Source organism: Sycon ciliatum, chromosome 2 (assembly GCF_964019385.1).
Source record: "Sycon ciliatum chromosome 2, ocSycCili1.1, whole genome shotgun sequence".
In the NCBI taxonomy this organism is placed as follows: Eukaryota; Metazoa; Porifera; class Calcarea; order Leucosolenida; family Sycettidae; genus Sycon; species Sycon ciliatum.
This window is the reverse complement of record NC_088644.1, coordinates 38,237,625-38,262,372: the sequence shown is the minus strand read 5'-3', so window position 1 is coordinate 38,262,372 and position 24,748 is coordinate 38,237,625. Positions and strand designations below refer to the sequence as shown.

The 24,748-nt window shown below is 47.5% G+C and overlaps 1 protein-coding gene across 2 annotated transcripts; it reads left to right on the top strand.

The window, feature by feature from the left end:
- The first annotated feature begins 188 nt into the window (after window positions 1-188).
- Window positions 189-22,870, top strand: LOC135809977 (uncharacterized). Of its 2 annotated transcripts, XM_065323429.1 has the most exons (17): window positions 189-360; window positions 5,521-5,595; window positions 6,358-6,482; window positions 6,725-6,794; window positions 9,351-9,425; window positions 9,874-9,936; window positions 10,153-10,220; window positions 10,810-10,846; window positions 11,038-11,090; window positions 11,283-11,355; window positions 11,718-11,782; window positions 12,827-12,989; window positions 17,924-17,954; window positions 18,464-18,673; window positions 19,723-19,885; window positions 20,502-20,601; window positions 21,202-22,870. In XM_065323429.1, the coding sequence occupies exons 1-17, from the start codon at window positions 307-309 to the stop codon at window positions 21,646-21,648; spliced, it is 1,872 nt and encodes a 623-aa protein (XP_065179501.1). In that variant the 5' UTR covers window positions 189-306; the 3' UTR covers window positions 21,649-22,870. The 2 variants fall into 2 exon arrangements, with proteins under 2 accessions (XP_065179501.1, XP_065179502.1); XM_065323430.1 differs by lacking the exons at window positions 189-360; window positions 5,521-5,595; window positions 6,358-6,482; window positions 6,725-6,794 and adding an exon at window positions 6,862-7,492.
- Window positions 22,871-24,748: the final 1,878 nt, after the last annotated feature.

Genomic DNA, 24,748 nt, shown 5'->3' with positions numbered 1-24,748 from the left:
GATCTACGAGACTACGAGTACGAGTACAAGTACAGTCATGTTTACGTGACGTCACTGTAACGTCACACGCGCGTACGCGTCTCTGATACGAAAAGCGGCCGCGGCGCTGGCTCAGCACGGCCACGCGTGCCCACGCGATTTGCGATTTGGCGCTCACTGCGCTGCACTGTACTGGTGCACTGGTGAACAATAATGTGGCGAAGGTAGAAAGTGGAGTGGCAGCGTTTGTCTTCTCTGCGATAGCTGATGGACTTGTATCTTTGTTCAAGAACAGAATAGCAAGTAGTTTTACAAACATCAACCGCCATGGCTGCACTGGAAGATACGCCGATAGAGAGCTTCGCAGAGCTGCAAGGCCCGGTAAATAGCTACCACTTGAAAATGTTGCCATTCCAGTATATGTTCATGCAATGTTGACCTTTGTCCTGGTTTGAGATTTTGGAGAAGGGGTGAACCATTCACATGAGATTGTTATGAAAGAGCTATAATGTACTTTATAATGTACTTTGCAGTACGTATGAAATCCATATCTGTAGCGTAAAAGTTATGGTAAAAGTAATACACAAAGTCACACAATGAAAACCTTGGCAAATTAAGTTGTCTGATGATTGGTTCAGCCATGAAACTCTGAGTCACAACGGAATTAATTTGCCAAGGTTTTCATTGTGTGCCTTTGTGTACGCCGCTCTGCCTGAATCAGACATTGAGCACTCTTTTGCAGAACCAAAGCATATTGCCTCTGTGGTAAAAGTAATATAAATCATAAGGCCAAGGCAAAGAATAATTCTTATACAATACTTGATGATTGTCCTTTTTTTCACCAAAAATGGGGAGGGCGGACGGATTTTTTAAAGATTTTTTATGCATTATTGGAGAGGTTCTGCACAACGAAAATTCGAACGAAGTTTCGCGACAGGCCTTGCGAAAATGTGTGCGAATTTTCGCATGAACTTTGTGTTCTGCACATTTTCGTAGTTTGCACGCGCCAAGTGCACGCACACCATGACCCGATCTCACGAAACTTCCTACGAAAGTTCATTTCGCGTTCCCTGCAAGTTTCACGTCCCAAGTTGCGAAAGTTCAAGCGAAGTTTCTCAAGCGAAGTTTCTCACTTTGTGACTTACCGTAGTGACGCACATAAAGGCCCATGCGCTTATGAGTGAGTTTTTGCGTTATTTGCTATTTCTTGCGGGTCGTTTTGTCTCACACGTAGGCGCATGCGCTTGAGTTGCCAGTGCACCGGTACCATGCATAATTATGCACACAGTGCAATACCGTAATACACACTGAACCATGTGAACATGGTGTTTTTGTGGTGTATGTGTGCCACGGGATGGATTGCATTTTGGTTCACTTATAAGCCCTATTTGTGAGAGTGTGCTTATGCCCGGGTATAGGCACATGTGCTTATGCCCGGGTATAGGCACATGTGCTTATATGCGCGTCGCTACGGTAGAGCGAAAGTTCGTACACATTTTTGTTTTGCAGAACCTCTCTGTTACTTGATCACTGAGGGTGTGTTTGGTTGGTACGTTCTAGAACAGGATCATGACCATGGTCACTTTGTACCGTACAACGAGTGCATGCCAAGTCCAACCCGAAAGCGTATGCACGCGATCATTTGGGACCAAAATCGATGTTCCCGCCAGGTTTCACTGTGAAAGAGTGAAACTGCTTGGTCTCTGTACGTACAGACCGGACCTCGGAAAATAAATGTAAATTCCCGGGCGGCCCCCAAATTTTGGGGCGGGCGGGTACGATCATCAAATATTTAGAAAAAGCGATCCTGTCAGCTCTTCTATTATTTATTCTTTGGCTTGGCCTTATATTAAATAATTATAAAGATATGAATAGGACCAGCCGCGCACTCAGGACTCCATACATACCGACATCAAGAAAACACCTACCTCGTCCTGATATGTTTTTGGAATCATGAGTGTGCAGTTGATCCTTCATGTAGCTTCCTTTTAAAATAGTCTCCTCGCGAATCATTTGAAAGCTACTACAGTTGCGCTTGGTGAAATCCGACCCAGAGTACACATTTAGCGCCCTGGAAGTGGCACGAATGCGGTTGTATGTACACATGTACAAATACAATGATATAATTGGAACGTGTCCAGGGCGCCAGCTTTGCACTTTTGGTCGAATTTCACCGAGCACAACTGTAGTATATCTTCAGACACGACATCTTGTTATTTATTCTTGTGACTAGGAAAAGAAATTTACTCACGCATGATTCTCAATACCACTTTCCTGCGATGCGATACAAACTGTGACGAGCTGCGACCGCGGCACATGGTTTCTGTTACTTCTGAATGCCTATCTCTTGGTCTGGCAGCTCAAAGCCTATATATAGGCTTTGGTTTTTGTTGGTATTTTAGGAGTTTTTTTTTAATGATAAAATGAGACAGCTCCACTCGCAGGCCTGGGGTACCTGTGAACTCAGGCAAGTCGTTCGAGGGCATCGTTTCACTCCATCCAATGTCAATTGCATGTTCCCGTCTATTATCCGTTCGGCTTGCTCCAGTAGCAGCGTTGTTAGTTGCTGGAGGAGGGGGAACAGATTCTTGTGGACTCGCCGGCAGTTCATCATCGCTCTCTGCTTCAACACCAGGCGCAGACTCTACATCACTACTGCTCCCAGTGGCTTCAGCAGCCCCAACCTCCATCCTCAAACCAAGCCTATATAAATAGGCTCGAACAATTTAGACAATATCCGCCAACTGAATACCTCAACCTGACAAAACTACAACTTCCTTCTTCAAAACTTGGACGCCATTTTGACCATGTGCAGTTGTTTCCGTGGTAACAGGGAACAGGCAAACTGCGCGCATCAGCTCCAAAGCCTATATATATAATTATAGGCTTTGCCAGACCAAGAGATAGCACAATCAGTCATGCGCGTGCAGGGCAGGGTGTTACAGCCCAGTAAATTGTGCTCTGTACGTTGCGTGTCGCAATTGGCTTAAGTTGAACCTTGGCCATTTTCCAGCAGGACAGTGGCTTCAGTGGGGCATGGTGATCGTCCAACAAGCGGCATCACCACTCCTAGATAAACATGTCAAGTTTCTCGTCGGAGTTCGTGCCCGCTTGCAGGCTCTCCGGCGCAATATAGACGTACCAGGGCATCGAGTCAGAGCCGTCACGTCTGCACCTTAACTACCGTGTAGCGAGCGGGCCATACCTACGTCTCCTATTTTCGCTCTTCCTGCCGTGATCAGGATGTTCTGTGGCTTCAAGTCGCAGTGCAAAATATTCTTGCTGTGTGGAAAGCGCAAACCTTACGCTACGTCAACTAGGTACTGGAGGCTTTGAGCGAATGGCTCTTTTGGCTTAACTCTAATGTAACTGTCTAGCCAGCCGGTCATCAGTTCTGCCGCAATGTGCGGAGAGCTATTGGGTGCAATGCCGATCGCCAAGAGTCGTGCAATTCTCTCGTGTTACAGTCGGCGCATGACCAGGCACTCAGCGCCGAATTGCTGCAAAAGAGCTGTACGCCGACAGGGCCAGATGATCTGCTGTATTTGTTGGTTTCAAGCGGTACACACCTCGTTCACTCTTATCCGAGACTAATGTCAGCTTTTTCATATCAATGCCCAGTGCACTGGCGGTCTTCTCGAACTCCTCCGGAGTCCTCGTCATGCAACCACCTCAACAGTCCAGTCTTTCCTGCGCGACCAGGGCCCATGCGCAGTACATGCTCATACACGGTGTCGGTGGTGCAGCTTGTGTGCACTTCCTTCCTCTGCCGAGGTCTTCTTTCTACATCGCATCACAAGAATGAAAAGCACATCCACTTCTCCGGCAGTTGAGAGACGCTGGCCATGAACTAATGGAGAGAAGTATTTTGAAACGATTGCAAACTGATCTTTTGCAGCTAACCACATGGCTGTGTAGGGATGAACTGTCAACCAGATACCATGATTGACCGGAGAACCTTGTAGCTAGTGCCGATTGTTGCAATTCGTATTCTGAGTATTGGTTCACTGTTCTATGCAGTGATTATGGGTTTCAGTTAAAACTAGGTTATAAAAAACCCCGTTATTCAGCATCTGTGTTCGCCCAATCTGTGTGTACAAAAAGATAGTATAATTGACATTATTTTAAAATTGTTATACGTACACACGTTTTAGTTGCCGTGTTGTACCGTTGCCACCCGTTTGGGTTTCCTCTTTGAGGCCCATTAACAATATCACTTTCTGCAGCGCAACATGCGACATATGACACTTGCGACAAGGAAATGCTTGTCACGTACTGTCACTAGCAGTCGTAAGGCCACTGTCGCAGAAGTTGGCCAAAGTTCAACTTTTGCGACATGCGACGTACTGTACAAGCAGAAATATTCGTCTGGAATTTAATTTCGTCTTTTTCGTCCAACAAGCTGTTGGACTAAATTAAATGCCGGACTAATATTGATTTGTCCAGCTTTTCAATACACTCTTATGATCCATGGACGAAATTTACAACCGGACGAATCCCCTTTCTTTGGAGTTGGACGAAATTATTGACCGACGAAATTTTCTGCTTATACAGTACATAAATGGAGTGCAGTTTTCTAATTGTATGTTGTCCACAAATTAGGACTCAAACGGCTACGGTTTTCACCTTAACGGACGGTTAACTGCTACGCTAACGGTCGGTTTATCGGTTATAACCTATAAGCTGCGGCAGTCCGGCGGGTAGCTAATTTGAACAGTATAGTTCTATGTACTCGTTCGAAAATGTACCGTGATAGGTTGTAAAACTGGCAAAACTCAGTAAAAAGGTGTACTTCGAAAACTCAGTAAAAAGGTGTACTTCGAAAACTCAGTAAAAAGGTGTACTTCGAAATCTCGGAAAAAAAAGTACCATCGCAAGTCTCTTTACACAAACGGGTAACCATGGTAACGGTTATCTTTTCAAAACCGGTTAATCGGACTAACTGTTTGAGCCCTACCACAAATTATGCCTGGGTTGAGCCAAATGCCCTCACTTTACAATGGGCCGGATACGATTAAGTTTCGGGAAAAGTGTCTCAGCGGAATGCAATGAAACACTTTTGGAAACGGCGGGCGCACCCTAAGACCCCGGTCACACTACGTAAAAAGTGCTGCGTCAGCGTCTGAATTGTGAGTTTTTCTATGGCAACTGACGAAAACGCGGGAAATTAAAGCGTCAGACGCAGCAGCAGCGTCTGACGCGAGCAAATCGACTGCGTTGACGCTGCCGCTGCAAGCACTTGAATGAAAACAGTGTCTTTTGAAAATAGTGTACGTACCGTACCGTACTCTATCGAAGGGATTTGATTCGCCACACGGTGGTTTTGTGAAGTGTGTCAGACTGCGACGGCGAAAGCAAAAATGCAGTGTGACTCAGCGTCAAGTGCTTGGGTTTGACGCTACATCCAGCTTAAAACTTGACGTAGTGTGACCAAGGCCTGATCAGCTGCATCTGGTGCTCAATTTCTCCTACTTTTGGAAACGGCAAGTCCGGACCTCTGGAAATCCACCCAGTTTATTTTGTGCTTGGTTTCTGGTCTAGGATGGCCTTAACACAGTGACCCGGAGGTTTGCAAACTCGGTAGAGGTTGTACGCTATGCAATGGAGTTTTACAAGGTAGGTGGCTTTGTGTGTGCAGGCGTGTGTGTGAGTGTCTGTGCACGCGCGCTTGTGTGTGTGTGTATGTGTATGAGTGTGTGTGTGTGTGTGTGTGCACGCTTGTGTGTGTGTGTGTGTGTGTGTGTGTGTGTGTGTGTTTGCGTGTATGTGTGTATGTGTGTGGGTGCATACATGAGTGCATTCTCGTCTTGATTTGTTAGGAAGCACAGGAATAGCACACATTCAAGAGCATGCAGCATGTTTCACGTCATACTCTTCAGTACACTTGCTATAACCTACAAAGTTGAAAACTGTAATACTGTCTTATTGTTGGACATCTGGAGTGGGCTTGCCACTAACCATGGTTGGCTTCCTCTAGTGCATAGATGCAGCACGGCAACAGTGATCCTATCCACCAGCAATAGCTTTACATGTTCCTTATTTTCCGGAGTATAAGCTGCACTGGAAACCTTCGTAATTCACCCAAAGAAGAGTTGAAGAGTTGGTGCAGCTTTTACTACGATGGTCACATGAACTGTGGAATTCGTGAATGTCTGTATTTCGTTGCAAAACAATCTGGATGTGTGCGTGTGTGTGTGTGTGTGCGCGCGTGTGTGTGCGTGTGTGTGTGTGTGTGTGTGTGTGTGTGTGTGCGTGTGTGCGTGTGTGTGCGCGTGCGTGTGTGTGTGTGTGTGTGTGTGCGTGTGTGTGTGTGTGTGTGCGTGTGCGCATATGTGTGTGTGTCATGTGTGTATGTGTATTTGTATGTTGCATGCTCAGGGCCTAGCAGAATTAGAGGATCAGTACGCCACTGGTCTTGCCAAGCTGCTTCGCAGTCCTTGCTACACGTTCAAGCAGCACTTTCTCATGCAGTGGCTGGGAAATGAGAGCACCGAAGAGATTGGGTATGCCCTCAGGTGTTTTGTATTTTGCACTATCGTCATGCGTATCAATATCCTGATAGCTGTCTTGCTTTAAATTTTCAATCCCAGTGTGCTGGAGCTAGGGAGCATGAGAACAGACGCAAGCAGTGGATTGAAATAATATGGATGTGTTCATGCGATCTTGCTTGCTTGCCTGCCTGTGTGTGCGCGCGTGTGTGTGTGTGTGTGTGTGTGTGTGTGTGTGTGTGTGCGTGTGTGTTCAGATCACTGAACAGCGGCTGGGTGAAGCTCGGCAGGGAGTTGCAGTTGCTCGTTGGTCATCACAGAAACATGGTCAGGTCATCCCTTCTCTGTTGTCATTGTCGTTACAATACGAGCCGAGCCAAGCTAAAAAGGTGGCTTAGGCATAATTTTTGGAAATTTCTTTTTTCATGCCAAAGTGATGTCTATATATCCATTTTCCATCATGGGAATTTTGGTGCCCATCTGAAATGTATATGTGCCATAAATAAGCATACATTGTGCACATGTCACAAAATGGCTGGTATCAATGACACTAAGGATTCCAAGACCTTCCGAAACTCCAAGAAAACATGGGACACCAAGTGGAGACAAAGCTTAGCAGGTGTGAAAGCAATACAAGAAGAATGAGAACTTGTGTTCTAATTTAAGAAGCTCCAAGAAATAATAGATCTACATTTGAAAATTTTCATCCTGACTCATGTCATTTTATCACGCAATACGAATTTTCGTATCATTCATCATGATGTTGTGACTATATTTTTCGCTGGGTTGGGGAACGTCGCATCTTACCAAGCCAGTCCGTTATACTCTCTCCAATCACCTATGCCAGGATGAATTAATCCTTTCATGTAGCTCGTAGTGCTGTGCCAGAGATCTCCTACATATAGGTCCAGTAGACTGCACATCGCTAACAAGCGGCACTGGTTCTGTGTCCGTCCTAGTCCAGGTCATTCTCCTTCCCTGCCAAGGATACTGGTAGAAGGCGCCACGGGACAATATGCTAGCAGGTAGAGTCAATGCATCGCTTCGTCGTGTGGCACTATTTCCTTGAAACGAGGACATATTGGAATCCAGTACGTCACGTCATGAACACTAAATGGAAGGTAGCCGAAACAAAGTGAAACATCGCAGCAAGAGCCAACTCACCAGGCCGCTTGTCAGAATGATAGTCGGAGGGCTTGTAGACGTCTCCCCATAGCTATACTCGTCGCTCTAGTCGTGGCCACGATAAGAAACACAGCCACTATGAATGAGCGACTCTTCCTCGTCAAGTAGGTTTGGGCGCACACAGATACAGAATGTCATCCTGCTCACCTCCACATTCTCTAGAAGCTCCATTACGATCTCTGGCAGCGCTGAGGAATCCCCACAACGATGAAGGAGGGAACACTGAAGAAGTGTTGCTCAAACATAAAAAGGCTTCTCTCTTCATCCTCTTGCAAACTTGAATGAAAGTGAATATTTTCGCGATCGCGCTCGAGTAGAATTTTGCCAACTGTGACGTTTTGGTGATTTTCTCGATTTGTTGGCAAAACACGAAGCCACTTTTTAGCTTGGCGCGGCTCATACAGTGAAAGCAGCGACTCTGCTGTATTCGTCAGGGCGAGTTCTCTAGCCACCAGTACACTAGTACACACATGCTCCCTCTCTCCCGATCAGCGCCAACAGGACAGGACCATTCCTCAAGAAGAAGGGTGAAGTTGTTTGCAGGAATGATGTGTGCACTTGTGTTTCAGAGAAGGGCTTGTACTCTCTGCAGGGAACAGCGCTAGAACGTGGTGGCGTTTTTGTTGTTGCATGAAACACGACTCGTGTACTGGTGCCTAGGAACACCCTGATGAATACTAGTATAGCGGAGCTGCCGCCGCCACATTCCCTGCACAGTCCAGTGTCTGCAGCGTCAGGGCCTTTCAGGCCCGCACGGCCCTCGGGCCGTAACACCCATGGATATAGATTTCACATGCCCCACTATAGCCTGCACTATATACTGTAAAAGCCATTATTCTAACGAGGCGCATATATAACGATTTCCCAAAATTGACTAGTTCACGTGTACCAAAGGTAACGATTCTCACTCATTCTCAACGCTCAATAGGACAGTATATGTATCGATTTCTGTATAACGATTTCTATTTTAACGACAGATTTCTCCTCGTTAACTCGTTAGAGTTAGCACTTCGTTATATGTATGGCTTTTACAGTATTGTGGGTTTGTTCAATGGAGTTCCAATCAGGGCAGGTGTTTGAATGCTGTTGGTCTGTTGGTAATTACCCACCAAAACACTGTCATTGTAAAGGAAATTCTATGTTCCGGAATACATCCAGGTTTATGTTTTGTGTTCCTGAAGTGCACGGTGAGACACGACCTGCTATTGCTCTGGCGTTGTCGTTCGGCCAAGTTGTGTACGGAGAGAACACTGAGTCGTCGTCATGCGAGGGTCACTACTTTCTTGCGGATGTTGTCGTCTGTCCGCTGATAAGACATGTGCAGTCCGGCTCAATGAAGTCCAGTCGCCTCGCTCACGTTTGGGCCTTGCATCATTTTGCAGCCCAGTGTTCGCAGGTCTAGGGCTGCGCATCACCCGACACGTACTTGAGTGACTCTACTGGATTTCATTGAGCAGCACTGAAGTACAGTCAGACCTCGCTTATCCGGTCCTCTTTTATCCGGACCCCTCGCCATCCGGAAGTAAATTGTTGGTTACCGATTTACAGCATAATTATGTCATGTACACATACAGTACTAGCATGTGTGTTCGATTATCCGGTTCCCTTGCCTATCCGGATATTTTTGTGGAAAACGAAAGTGTGCGGTTAAGCGAGGTCTGACTGTACTGTTTGCTGTGCGTTCCGTGTGCTTTTCAGGCCAAGGACCTACTGACCAGTGTCCGACAGCCACTGGATAAGATGCTTCCTAAACTTGACCAGCTCAAAACCCATGTAAGCACACTGACCTGCTTGTACTGCTCTGGACGCTTTCAATACGAGTTTTTCACACCTTTCACTGCATTGGAATCACCTTCCATTCTCAGTGTACTCCAGTTTACAGCACTGCTCAATGGAATCTGAAGTTTCGATTCACATAACGGAAATACGGCCACAAATCGATCGTTCCGGGTTCTCCTTGGGATACTTTCAATGCGAGTTTTGAACACCTCACACTGCATTGCAATAAACTTCCGTTCTTAGTGTACTCCAGTTTACAGTACTGCTCACTAGAGTTTGATCTCATGACTAAGTTAGCGCCCCGCAACAGTCCACAGCCCAATGTTGGCAGGTCTGCGGCTGCACAGCGCTCGGCGCGACACTGACTCACGCCATTGTATTTCGTTGAGCAGCACTGCAGCTTACTGTTGTTGAATGTGTCCCGGTCTTGTGTTGCATTCAGCTGAAGAACTCTTCGAAGCAGTTGTCGCAGGAGCTTGAGGTGAAGGAAAAACAGCACAGTGCGGTAAGCCGTGGAACTGTGTTACACGGGAGTAATGCATGTCTTATAGCTGTACTTTACTAGACGTGCCGTGTGGCTCTGCCATGCATAATGACCTTGCTTGAATGTCATAAAATGTCTTGTTCTCTTGCTGTTATAATCAGGTTTTCCTCGCAGCCAAGACCTTTCCTAGACTTGTTCAAATGATCCTTTGTTTTTCTGTGCTGATTATTCTTGCAGGACAAGAAGCGCTATGATGATCTGTGTAAAGAATGGCAAAAGCTAGAAGACAAACTCATAGCAGCTAGGTATGGTGTACATGTACACTGTGCAGCTAGCCTGTAGGAATCCTACTCCGTACAGTGTGCAGGCGCGTGCCCCGTATGGGTTCCTGGGTGCCCGGAACCTCCCCCCCCCTTTTTCGCTCAAAATGCAGGATTTTGCTTCATTTTTTGAAATTTTTCCCGGGGGAGGTCCCCGACCCCCCCCCCCCTTGAACGGCACAGGCGCACGCGTCTGGTGTGTACATGTATTGCTAATGCTTGCACAGTGCATGGCACTTGAAGTTAGAGCGAAAACAGTCTCCCACATGTACTTGTGTATGTCGCTTTGCACTCTTGTGCATTGAGCACTTTTCTAGCTGCACTGTCTGTCCAGTATTGTACAGTATTTATTGCCCGGTAGCTATTGGCAATGCGCATACCAGGGCAGGCCAGCCCCTGCTGTATATTCTGGTACTAGTAGTCCACAGTGAAGTGGCATTGATTTCCAGTGAGGTGATGCGAGAATCATACTGCTTGTTGTTATTGTTCCGATAAGGAAGTACTCATACGGGCAATACGGGTGAGAAATAGACAGTTTTGATCTAGCCACTGTGTCTGTGTGTTCCGTGTGCAGGGGCGGCACAAGTAGCAATCCACAAGTTCTCTTCAAGGTGAGTATTGTAGAGAAATTTGTAAGAATTTTTCAGAATGACACCCACGAAAAGAACAAGCTTCAGGACCTCACAAGCAGCATCTTCAAAACTGTTCCACTAGTACTTTCGTTGCCTTCTCATGGGGTGGAATACAAGCAAAAGCTGAGCAAGCACATTGAATGTCCTGTGTTTGTTTTTCTACTGTCCAGGCTGAGGCTGCCCACACTGCTGCAGAGAGTGCCATGATGCAACAAGAAAACAAGTAGGCAGCTTACTGGTACTTGGCATCTCACTCGTGTTTGTTTTTGCATTGTCAGTATCGCAAGGATTGTCGGTGCATGCCGACTTGCTTTGCTGCTGGTGCTTTCTATGCTCGGCCGTTATCAATTCCATGGCATCTGCCACGTTTTGAGAGACATGTACTTTGGTGTTTCCTACCCGTGTGTCTGTGCAGGTATCGCAACTCGGTGACTGACCTATCGCAAGCTCAGCTGGTTTTTGAGCGTCAAGCCGCGGAGTTGATGCGGGTTAGTTTGTACTTGCTCAGAAAGCAGGAAGAGAAAACAGAGAGGGAGTTGCCAATTAGGGCTATCTACACCATCTGGAATGCCCCAAGAGAGAGAACTGTGTTCGAAAGGGGACTCCATGCAAACATTCTCATTGACTCTCTTCTGGATTTTCAATGAAAGTCTACGTGTTGGGTACTGAGTCTACTATTGGCATTCCAATTGTTGTGCCATCGAAAGTTGTCACCGCACAAGGTTGGAGCCCTTCCGATCTTGAACTTGCATTGGAGAATGTCGAACTCTCTTCAATACTGGATCACATCAGCAAAGTGTCCTGTCAACCAACTTTCACTGTGGAACATTTGAATGCTTGTGTGCAACAGCAAACCGAAGACCAAGAAATCGACCGTGTGAAGCTGATGAAAGGATCATTCCAGCAACTTGCCAAGTAAGTTCAGGACTTACGTTGCTCTCGTTTGACACACTTTGAAATATTTTCCTTATAGCCAGTGCACGCAATGCCATGGATTATTCACATCCAACTCTGTTTGTCTCTGAGGGGGACGTTTCATTCTGGCAAGGGCAGTACGTTCATGTCAGAGGTGACGGTGCATACTTGTGTACGTCTACGCCAGGGTGCTGGTGTCAGTGCTTCATATCAGTGCTCTGTACTGGCTGTGCTAGGTGCAGTGAAGTGTTCGCTTGAAGAAAAAGTACTTAGAGGAGACCATCAGATTCTGTCTTTAGGGACCAGTCACCTACAGTCCATTCAGAAAAAGATGAGCGCTGGCCCCGGCGAGCTCCCGTGTTTGGTGATTTCGCCAGTGACGCGAGATTCGAAACTTGAAAAAGGGTCCAAAAAAGGTACCTCAACTGGGGTTTGAACCGCAAATGTTCTGTTCTGCAAGTGGAGTGCACGGGTTGGATTTTCAGGGCTTTTCCCCAATTCAGTGCTTTGGGGGCAAAACCTGGCCGAAATCCTATTCTTGTGATGGCTTGCTTTTTGGAGAAATAGACTTCAAAAACACAATTGGAAGAGCATTCCATGGGGGATTGCCAAAACAAATTGAGACAAAAACTCAAAATTTGACCCATTTATGGCCAAAAGCTAGGATATCATCTTTTTCTGAATGGACTGTAAGGCATCACCAGTCCAGCCTGCATGGTACATTAGAGACACTGTTCTTTGAAGTAGAAAGATTTGTTTGCTGAGCACCATCCCGTAGGTCAGGCAGCGCAAACAGTGTTGAGTGTAATTTTAATTTTTGTGTCATCCCAATTTCACAAGACGAACAACAATGTCATAATAGCGATGCTCATGAGTTGCCACAAAGCTATTGCGGCATTATGGTACCGCAACTGCTTTGTGGCAACTCACGAGCATCGTTTTTTTAAAGTCATACTGTAGTGTGTCTTTCAGAAGTGGACTTGTAACAGCTGGCATATTGGGTTTGGGGCGACGGTTTTCTTTTAATGTGCTGTGTGATCACAGGAGTATGTCCAACACTGCGCCCACTTACCTAGGGGGCATGCAGCGGATGCTTATCTTTGCCGATGCAGTGGATGCTCGGCAGGATGTGGAAACCTTTGTGCACACGCACAGCGTTCTAAAGCAGCACTTAGCTCGTCCCCGGTTCCAACCTCACCCTAAACGAGTAAGATAGCAGGTGTTCACCCTTGTTTAAGCCATGGCCATTGTTTCGCGTGACTGTGATTCACATTGCTGCGTAACGTGTTTCCCGTGTTGGTCCTGTTGAGTTAGAAGATGCTCTGCATTCATGAATACTACTTCCTCCGCGTCATCGAAATTGTCGCAGTTTGACTAGTGACTTGTCACTTGTTACTGACAACTCGGTCTCCATAAGCTAAACCATTCAAAACTTATTACACAGTATGATAGTCTGAGGACTAGAGTAAAGTTCTAGGACAGTTGGACTGAGAGTTTTCATGCAGAGATGAAGTCCTCGTCTTCGCTGATGTCAATGGACGCAAAAATATTGTTCCGAAATATTTCAAGGAAGGTTGAAAGCTGGTCGTGCCTCGTCTCAAACGCTTTGACTTTCTCCACAGGACAGTAGCTGCTATGCTTGTCGTGTGCTAGCTCTGGATGATTTCTACTTCACCACCAACGAAGCCTAGTAAGAATACACGATCGTTGCGAGGTCGGTTGATTACCGTCGGCGGAATCACCTCGATCTTGAAATGAAGTTTTTTTAGCCGTGGCATGCCCATTTGTTTTAGCTGTGTGGTCACAGCTCATGCAGGTAGGTGTACTATCACGTCCAGCGCGCCCATTTTTTGTCAGCATCACTGGTACGGCACCTGCGCGTGCATCACTAGCACTAGCTCTTGCAGGTACAATCATGTACTGAGTGTCTCAGCCAGAGCGACAAATTTTATCGCTGTTGCATGCATTATTTTAGTTTGTGGACCCCTCGATGTTTCTCCAAGCGCTGCTACTAGGTCCACGAAGTCATTCTCACCCCAGCTAAGGTAAAACAGTGATGAGGCATGAGTGAATGGCCATAAGCACGAGAAATGTACAGGCTGCAATGCCTGACTGATCTCAGCGAGTCGAAATTACCATCGCAGCGACATCAGCGAAGAAATTGCGTCTAGTTCAAATATTTCAGCTTCCAATAACAGAAAATAGAACTTTGCCGTCACCCTATACTGATAACTATCGCCTATGTCCGGTTCCTTGCCTCTGGTACGAGTGCTGGTGAGTAAATACCCCGTTTTATATCAAAAGTCAAACTGCGACAATTTCGATGACGCGGAGGAAGTAGTACTTGGACTCGGATGGAGAGCCAAGGATAAATTTATAGAAAAGAAAAAGGACCAAGGAGCTACAAAAGTTACCGGTCCGCCATAATGTAGCGCATTATACCGTAACTTGTAGCTCCTTGGTACTTTTTCTTTACTAGTACTTGGATTACACATTTGTCTAGCATACTTGGCTGTTGGGGATAGGATGATGCCACCATACTGATGTAGTCATGCTGTAATCTGTGGCAGTTGTTGATCGCATTGTGACATTTTTCATATTTATTTAAACATTATTTTGTTGCATTCCAGGCCCCAGTTTTAATTTTGCATCTCAAACTTATCATTATGTCGTGGCCTAAGGCTGAGTGTCTTCTCTACGTAACCCCGTAACCCAAAGTCCGTTGGCACAAAATATATGTGCACTTCTTAGCCCAAACCCAAGCGTAACGGACAACACAAAGCACAAGCAGTTTAACTGTTAGTTGTGGATTCAGTTCAGGTTCAATAGTGAGGAAGGATGTTGCGCTCACTCCGTTGGGTCAAACTCTCTCTCTAGGACTAAAAGGGAAAGCAAGCTCTAATATAGTAAAAGAGAGTAAAGGAAAGAATAGAGATCGGGGAATTACTTTACATAGACAGAAAATGGTACTCATCAGTGACCCGGAACCCGTGATAGAATAGGTGGATAAATCAACAAAACCTCCAAAAATAACAAAATGATAACAAAACAAAAAAAAGTTACATCAACATCTGGTGCCTGAACTTTCTATTACGTATTCTTCAAGCTCACTAGCAAAGATAACCCAAGATTCTCAACCTCCGTGAACTCAATAACTACCATTCAATACCTCTGCACCCCTTCAAAACCAGTAAACCAGTTACTGCTTGCAAAACAAATACTTCAGACAAACCCTTCCAAAACCTTGAAAAATAAAACCAACTATTTAAACCTCCACTGACAACCAAAAAAACAAAACTCACGAAAGACGATGGTCTGATCGCGTGCATATATCTCCGTACTCTTACCTGGCCAGCTCCGCTCTCCGTTGATCAGTCGGACGCGAGCTCCCGAGCACCACAGCAGCCTCTCGCCGCGTGTCACGTAGCCGGCTACGTATTTCACAACACAAACCACTCCACGGTCAGATTAGGCTTCAATTCCGTCGCCAGCACTCGGCAGCAATACAACGACGGGCAATTAGCGCAACCACAAACCGCGAGCCATCGGAGCTTTTTCTCTCTACTCCGATCTTGGATCCAGTCACGAGACCAGGAACTTCTCCAGTGACGATTCGCACCGCACCAATCGTGCGCACAATCATTCTCTTGCACCAGGCGGAACCACATCGCCAAAGGTGCATCAGACCAGACGAAGCGTAAACCAGGCGAAACTCAATCGCCACGCGGGACAAAGGACAACTATCAGCGGAAACTGAAACGAAACATGAATAGGACGGAGGCAGCGCCAGGCGCCTGTCAATCACAGCGGCGTAATACGAGTACGATACCATGCATACAATAGGGCTCCTGACAATCAGAAACCATAAGCGCCAAAGGGGAAAACGACTATCGGCGGAAGCCGGGTGGTCAGCGGTCGTGGTCGGCCCTACTAATCAATAGGGGTGCCATGGCGGCGGAAGACCACAGCGTGCCTAACGGCACACTCTTCCAACGTAACCCAGTCATAATCATAGGTGGCGTGCTTGCGCCGCGAAGCGAGCACGTAGATCTACGTGGACAGTAGGAATCAAGTGGGCGAGACGCACCCTTGGTACAGTGCGTGCAAGGAGCATCGATCTCAGCGTTGCCTCACTCAACATCAGTGGCGGGCAATACATTGTATTGGACTACCAAAGCCTCGGCGCATCCTGAGCAGATGGCTCGAGCGCAGCGTAATAATCATGCAACATTAATCACTGTCCCAGATATGGTTGCGTGCGTGATTCTTCCATAATAATATTCGTGCCAGAACAGTTCGCGACTGTTATTGTTTAGCGTAATGCCGGTGGAACATGCACACCGGATAATAATTCCGTGCTCAGAACTAGAATCAGAACTCAAACTTCGACCTGGTGCCCCAGATTGCACTGTAACAACGGAATGTTTGAGGGCTGACTGTTCACAGCGTCATGCAAGACCCGTAGTCTACCCTGTACTGATGTAGATCTACCATGTACCGGATGCCAAGAGTAGAGTCCAGGCTAGGCGTACACACACAACAGAACACAGTATTCTGGTTCAGGCAGGCCGTGGTTCTGACCTGGTATCGTCACAAGCGTAAATTATTTTTACCATGAGAGTTGAGAGATAGCATTTTGACGCATGCAAGACATAGCATGGAAAATGCAGCGGCGTAAACGGTAAAGACTATTATGTAGTCAGCGAAGTATTAGTTATTGCAGCTAGCAGGCGTACAGAGTAGTGGCCAGAGCAGTGGGCAAAACGTGAGTTACACAAGTCCTGCGGGCATTTCCGCTTCCTCCAGCGCCAGTGGGTCACTGACTGACCGGTCAGCGATATCCGTAGTGCCCGTGTCCTTCGGCTCGGCCTCTGTGGCTGGACGGGCGTCAGCGCTGTCGTTCCCGCGCCGTGCCAACGGGCTCCTACTCCTAGAGTGATTCCTCGACGCAGCTCGGGAGTTGTTTCGCTGGCCAGGGCGCTGACGATGAGGGCGACCGGGTTGTGCGCCATGCCCCAGATGCGTTGGCCGAGTGTGGCCACGAATCTCATCCTCAACAACGGCTGCTGCCCGCAGCTCTTCGTCAACGTTCTTCCGCAGGAAGCGTACCAAAATTCGTTCCAGGAACGACAGGTCGTCCCGGAGACGGCGTAAAGCTCTGGCAGAGCTAGTGCGGCGCATGGCCTGCAGGGCGTTGGCCCCATCCTCCAACGCTTGGCGTACCTCACTCATGGTCGTCGAGAGTGAGGGAGAGAGAGGAGAGCTGAACTGCCTTCGGACGGGGACAAAGAAGAATCCTGGTCACAGCACCAAGTGTCGTGGCCTAAGGCTGAGTGTCGTCTCTACGTAACCCCGTAACCCGAAGTCCGTTGGCACAAAATATATGTGCACTTCTTAGCCCAAACCCAAGCGTAACGGACAACACAAAGCACAAGCAGTTAGTTGTGGATTCAGTTCAGGTTCAATAGTGAGGAAGGATGTTGCGCTCACTCCGTTGGGTCAAACTCTCTCTCTAGGACTAAAAGGGAAATCAAGCTCTAGTATAGTAAAAGAGAGTAAAGGAAAGAATAGAGATCGGGGAATTGGGAGGTAGGGTAGTGATAGCAGTGAACGAGCTGTGAGCTGCGCTAAACTAACTATTGCTAATGATGAATTGGAGTAGCAAAGCGGAACAGCAGACCAGCGGACCGGCAACAGAGACAATAGACGACAGTTCTATGGTAATGGATAGTCTAGGTCCGGCGACAGGAGAGGTTAGCTTATCGTAATCAAAAGGAAGAGAACAATACTCTAATGGGCATTGATGAGGGGCTGCGGTAGAGGTAGGTGACAGGCTGATAATGAATGTGTGCAGCACTACTATACAGTTGTATTGGTGAGTAGTACTATATATCCAGGGCCATGACAATTACAACATGAGAGAGCGCCCCCTTCTTAGTGTCTGTCCTTCCGTTTGACTGCATGTTTTCCGATCTGTCTGTCTTTCCGTCTGTGTGTATGTGTCTGCCTTTCTGTCTGTGTGTGTGTGTGTGTCTGTCTGTTTGGCTGGCTGGCGCTGCATCCTTCCATCTGTCTGCTTGCCCGCTTTTCTCTCTGTCTGTTCATCTGCTGTACTGCCTTACATTTCCTTGTGGGATTCAGGCAACGGCCTTTGCTGACTACACAAGACCAGGTATGTTCAATGCGATGATATAAGAGAGGTTGAGCAGAGAAAAGTTTCGTAGCCTTTCAATGGAGAAAGGCTAGGTCGAAAATCTGTTCATCGGGGGGGGGGGGGGCTTGCGTGCAAGTGGGAACATCACGGTTTTTCAGAGTATGGCAATTGAGTCTTGGCAGTCACGCATACACATGGTCAATGTACAACACAGTACGCAGGTGTTGAGAGTGATGTACATATAAATGTCTGTGTTGCGGTATGGCGATGACTGTGAAAATAGGTTCATTTCTGAGCTCTTCTCGGTCAAAAGTTGCCGTTTATATTGGCTGTAACATCTGAATCTTACTTTCGTTGTGCGCAAACTTTCTATTCTGTTAAGCTCCGATTTGCATGCACCAGTTACTGATGCTAGGCGATTGACTCGGTGCAGAATGCCTGTACGACTTCGTCGTGTCGTGTGTTGTATTGGGTGACTGTAGGTTCAGCCCCATGGTCATGTTGTGTGTTGTATTGGCTGTCTGTAGGTTCTGCTCAGTTTGATCCTGATCAAGCGTCACCGACTAAGGGAGTTGGCTCACCGTCCAGCACTGGATCGGCATCGTCCTCCAAAGAGAGCTTTGTCACCTCAATGGAAGGCAAGACCAGTGACCAGAAGCTAGGCTTGGCCGGTCGTCCAGATCTCGATAACGACGAGCCAGTTGCTCTACCCGAAGGCCTGTCACAGCACGAAGAAGGTATGCAGTGTGGCTGCTCCAGTGAGGCCTGGTCCAATATGCATCGTAGTTAGTGCTTGATATGCACTGTGGCTGTCCCGGTGAGGCCTGGGCCAACTTAGTGTTTCTGGCTGCAATGTCTCTATTACTTTGCGTGGACAGTCAGTATCAGATAGTGCTCTGGTGGTGGTAGACACATGAATAATAAATTATCTCATTAACTTATTCACACACACGGCGATGCGCACGCCTGCACACACACACACCTGTCCTGTCCTGTCGAGCCACTGCCACAAGGGTCACGTGGGCCCTGAGGGGCAACGGAGAGAGAAGAGGAGAACTCCGTCACACGGCGTCCGGGACACAACGAGAGGTCGCCAGGATGCAGGTCACCTACGACTGTTACAACGAGACTGACGTATGGCTGGGGAGAACCTGAGCAGCGGTGTCTATTCCTTCCCTGGACCGAACAGAAGCAGCGGCCGCAGGACGCACAGTGCGCTCCACAACACGGCTCCACTGCGGCTGGGGACTGAGCCACACACTTGTGACGGGCAAGGCCACCACGGCTCAAGAACCAACGGCCGCAGCAATCACACGGACATGCTCCGTGCTGTTCATTCACTGGTTTTGCACGCTCTGCAGTGCACTTGTGCCTGGCACGATCCTGGGGGCACGAGAACGTCCTCTTGCACACAGCACAGTTGACAGCAGCAGCCGCACCCCTAAGGACGCTGTGCGAAGAAGATGCATCAACGTCTGTCGAGGTGTATGCTGACCTCCATCCGGCGCGAGACTCCCGTGCAGTTGCATACCAGCTACCATATACATCACGGGACTTGAGGTCGGACACTGCGCAGTCTTTCCAGCGGCGCCGAGGACCATGGGCCGGGCGCCGAGCAAGCATTCACACACACACACACACACACACACACACACACACACATACACACACACACCCTCCCCCCCCCCCCCACACACACACACGCACGAACAAAAGCCATCTATGGTTTGTGTTTGTTATTGCCTGCATTGGGCTTTGTATGTGCACATATGTGCGTGTGTTTCAGGACTATTGAGGCGACTCCTGGAGCTGAGTCGGGCAAATGACTTCTACGGGTTGATCGGGGCAGCACCCAGTGCTTCAAAATCTGAACTTGCCAAGGCACGTCGGCAGAAAACGCTGCATCTTCACCCGGATCATTTTGCTGGAGACGCCGAGTCCAAGAAAAGGTACACCATCACAAAGCTTGTCCAATGCATTACAGGCCCTGTGGTGGGTTGTGCTAGTTGACTGTCCGTAGTAGCATAATCTGTTTGCAATACTGCTGTTGGTTTCAATTTCTAAAGAAAAATAATTGTGTTTTAGACTCCTCTCTCTCTCTCTCTCTCTCTCTCTCTCTCTCTCTCTCTCTCTCTCTCTCTCTCTCTCTCTCTCTCTCTCTCTCTCTCTCTCTCTCTCTCTCTCTCTCTCTCTCTCTCTCTCTCTCTCTCTCTCTCTCTCTCTCTCTCTCTCTCTCTCTCTCTCTCTCTCTCTCTCTCTCTCTCTCTCTCTCTGAGTGTGATGTTTAGTGTCGTGGGGGAGTGTACACCCGCTGTATTTTACGTGCACTGCAAAAAATGGACTAGCAGTGCTCACGGCTGCAAGGCCAGCGCCCCGTGGCCGCTTGACTTCTAAACGGACTTCCATGTCCACAACAGTAGATGAAAATATCATACATTACTACTGTATGAAATAAGATGTATCTCGCCTGTTGCCAATCGCCTTCGTTCCCGTAGCACTTGGCATGTGTCGTGCTTATGTCCATACTGTTTGTGCTTTGTTGCTTTGTTTCCCTCGCCTGCGCAGTGCGTCAGAAGCGCTCAGTCTGCTTAATCAGGTGTACACGGATTTGCTGACCAAAGATGCCGTTCGTTCGCAGTACGACCAGCTGTGCGCGATACGACTGGTAAGCCCATGTCCCATCCTTACCCATTCTTTCTGCGCTGTCTTTTTATTCCTAGTGCTAACTTTCACCTTAGTTTACCGGGTGTAACAGCTAAGTTGACCCCAGTTATAGTCGACCCCCCGCTTTAGTTAGGCGTTTAGGTCCTAAAAGATCGACTTATACGCGGAAAAGTACGGCATTCCTCGTCAGTATCCTGTGGCATACCATTGGGTTTATACTTTATAGTGTGTGTGCATCCATGTATTGTGAAGATCCTGTGCTTATAGATTCGACATCCTACTTGTACCTTGTATCTTACTGTCTGGTGATAAACTTGGTTCGAATACACACCTGATGTGCAAGATGGACCCTTTAGCACATCAGCCTAGACGTTGTGTTAGCATACGGTGAAGTAGATCTAACTGGCTGGAGTATCTGCCAGATTTGATTCAGACCCTCGCATTGGTTTGTGCAGGAATAGTCCCGGCTTTTGTGTGCGGATTCATGGCACCGGTGTCTATCTGGTGAGTTGCCTCGAGACAATCCAGGAATTGCAACCCAGACGTTCTCTGCAGCCAGTGCAGTCGACAATGACGACTTGTTGTGTGTTGCTCGATCTAGGGCTATCCACGCCTGTCCTTGCTGGATGCTGAGGGACTTGCGGGTAACGAGCGGCGTCTAACGGAGCTCAAGAACGGCTTGCGCAAGGCACGGGCACCCGCTGTCCTTATCGTGGAGCTGGAGCAGGCGCTAATGGTCGTCAGTCACTTTCGGACAGCGCGACATTCTGCTCAGCAACCCCCTGCTTCTCGCGATGCTGCGAGGGCTGACGCCAGTGCAGAGGAGCCTGAAAGTGCTCCAGAATCCTCTGATGCCACTGTGGATAGGCCCGTGGCAGCAGCAACAGAAGCAGCAGCAGCGGAAACACAAGAAATGCCTACAACATCAGCAGCCGCGGCGGCAGCAGATGTGTCATTTGACCAAGATAACAGCGCTTCAGCCATACTAGATGCTATCGATGCGGCCGTGTCAGTCAGGGTTGAGCCAGGCGAGCAAAGCGCAACGTAGCCGGCCCGCTGCGAACTAGCACCCGTTTGACATTAGAGATGGGTGTAGAACAGTCAGCATGCCACGTGCTGTGCAGCGTGTAGGTTTGTGGTAGTATTTTTGATTGTGGAGGTGAGTATGACTAATAGCACAGCTCCTACGCATTCTATGTGTGCGAGTGCGGGTGCGTGGGTGTGTGACCCCAGTGGCAACACTATCTCCGGGTGCCTTCATCCTTGTCTGTAGATGGTGTGTGCATGTGTTTCATCCTTGTCTGTGTATGGTGTATGTGTGCCGTGTTACTGTGATTAATGAAGGACTTTCCGGTAGCACTCTTGATGTATTGCTTATACCTCCCCCCCCCCCTCCCCATTGATATACTACGTTTACGATCTTCAATCTTGGTTGATCCAGGGCTAAACGCCCCTCTGGATTTGTAGTTGTCTCACCCATGGATGTTTTTATTGACGTTCAACTGCAGCGTTTCTTGATAACTCCGACTAACTGCCATTGGGCACTAGTGTACTGAATTTCTCCTTCGGCTGTATTTTGGGCTATTTCAGCTTGGCTAAGTCTTGAAGAATGCTTCTAGATAGGCACCTTTTCTCTGGGGAATCATTATTTTTTATCAAAATTATTTAAAAATTCTAATCCTATTTCTGTCCATTGCTATGATCTCCTAACCGTTTCAGTCACTAAAAGCGTACGATTTTTCTCGTGGAACTCATTAGACATGCTCCCTTATTTGAAGTTATATCATACAGCTATGTCCAAACGTTGTTTATTAGATAATTTTGTTGACTATTGAAACAATGTTGATTTCTTGTACCTTTTATTTGAAAGTCTCAGCATCCCCTGCTCACAGCATACAAGTATTTACTATACTAAGCGCATATTGAAGTATTATTTTCATAAATGAATGTCATGAAACACTACAATCATGGCTTAGGCGTAAAGAAATCCGAAGTGCATGCTTCTCTATTTGAAGAAAAAACTGAAATCCGTGCCCATATCGTTTTCATTACTCGCTATTTGATTATCTAGATATCCTGTAAGGCCTAAGGTTATTCGCAGGTTTGCTGTATGCACGAACCCAGTGTACATGCTACATGCTTATAATCTATGCTGTGCACCGTTTGTTTGCACCAGCGAACTAGCTTGATTATTGCCGTACGTGCTCGTGAATTTTGAATTGAACAGCTCATCTTGTGAGTATGGAAGTTGTGATGGTATTATCCCCAAAAAGTGTTATTTTGAGAATGCTTGTGAGGCTGTGTGGCTGCTGGCGTGTGTTGTAGGCTGCATGCTCCCGTCCTCCCCAATGGAATCCAGTCGCGTCACTCACGTTTGCGCCTGGCATCATTTCGCAGCCCAGTGTTCGTAGGTCTAGCTAGGGCTGTGAGCGCCTACTTGAGTGACACAACTGGATTTCATTGAGCAACACTGTAGTACTCCTGTCCTGCTGAATGCCGCCCGTTGCGACGGTGTGGTACTCGTACTCGTACATGGTCAGTGGATCTGGTGGTGTATGTGACCATCGTGCTAGACTTGCATCACAGCGGTAAAGAAGAGTCTTTTCCCTCTGCCCAGCGCAGCTTCCAAGCGCATTTTCATGCATGCACGACGCGCCGACACACTGCTTGATCAAATACACAGAACATGTCTTTCCCTCTCTCCTTCAAAGACTGCAATCAATGTTGTTGTTGCTGCTGCTGTTGTTGTTGTTGTTGTTGTTGTTGTTGTTGTTGTTGTTGTTGTTGTTGTTGTTGTTGTTGTTGTTGTTGTTGTTGTTGTTGTTGTTGCTGCTGCTGTTGCTAATGTATATTGCTATTGTAAATAAACTAAATGCCGCAGCTTGACCATCACCCCTAATAATTTCTCCACTGAACGGATCATGATCATAATTATCATGATGAGTGTGCAGTCATGGTTACTAACACTGAGCTGTAGCCATGGTAACGTACTGTGCTAGAATTCACACTCTTTTCTCTGCAAGGCGTACACAGCATAATTATCTTGCCCTAGGCCCTCAGCTAGAAGTCCGCACGCGTGGACGAGTCATTGTCTATTTTTTGTACACGCGCTACATGCAACTCTTTTGCCTGAGGCATAAGTATGTTCGTGTACTGTGTGTGCATGTGTATGTGCGTGTGTGTGTGTGTGTGTGTGTGTCTCATATGGTGCAGTGGTATGTGCAGTCGATTTCCAATCGAGAGGTTGCGGGTTCAATTCCCGACGATTATGGTCGCACACGTCTTTCTTCTCTTTCTCGGACTCTTCCTGACTTTTCTTTCATTCTCCTGAGTGGTTACCAACAGCCAGTGTATGCCGGAGTATGGTGTGTGTGTGTAGAAAAAAAATGGAAAAATGAAAAATAGGGATTCACTGGCCAGAAAAAGTCACTTCAAACAGCTGTGTGGTGGATACCAGGCTAAAAATAGTGGCGGTCAATTCATCAGCCTTGCAAGCTGTTGAATGGTGTAATCCCAGCACAAGTTGCTATGTCTAACATAGCTGTTCGCTATCATTGCTTCCGCGATGGGCATGTCTGAGGTCTGAGGTGTGTGTGTGTGTGTGTGTGTGTGTGTGTGTGTGTGTGTGTGTGTGTGTGTATGTGCGTGCGCGTGTGTGTGCGCGCGTGTGTGTATGTGTAAATATACTGTCAACGATCATCTTGGCTCTAAGTTTTCTTTGTCATGGCTAGCTATGAGTCGATCTTTGTAGGACCAGTGACCCATGCAAGATCATGAGATGAAGCCAACCTCATACAGAGTCCTGCACACATACATGACTAACGTGATCATGGTGACTGTGAGTAATGTCTGTCATGCCCTGTTCTGCATGGCACTACTTCTGCATGACCATGGCATGATGACGGACTGTCAGTATGACTCTACATGTAAGTCTAACTCTATGATGATGAGTCTCACTCTGAGGCCGAGGCTGGACTCCGATCTGGTATGGAGAGAAGTCGCGACAACGCCTGTTATGTCAGCCGCGGCGAAGACTTATTGGCTTCTGCACTCATACAGAGAGTGGTAGATCTACATGCGCTGGCCCATGATGGCCTGGATTGTACTGTCGTCATGTAGAGTGTATGTGGATCGTACAATGACATACA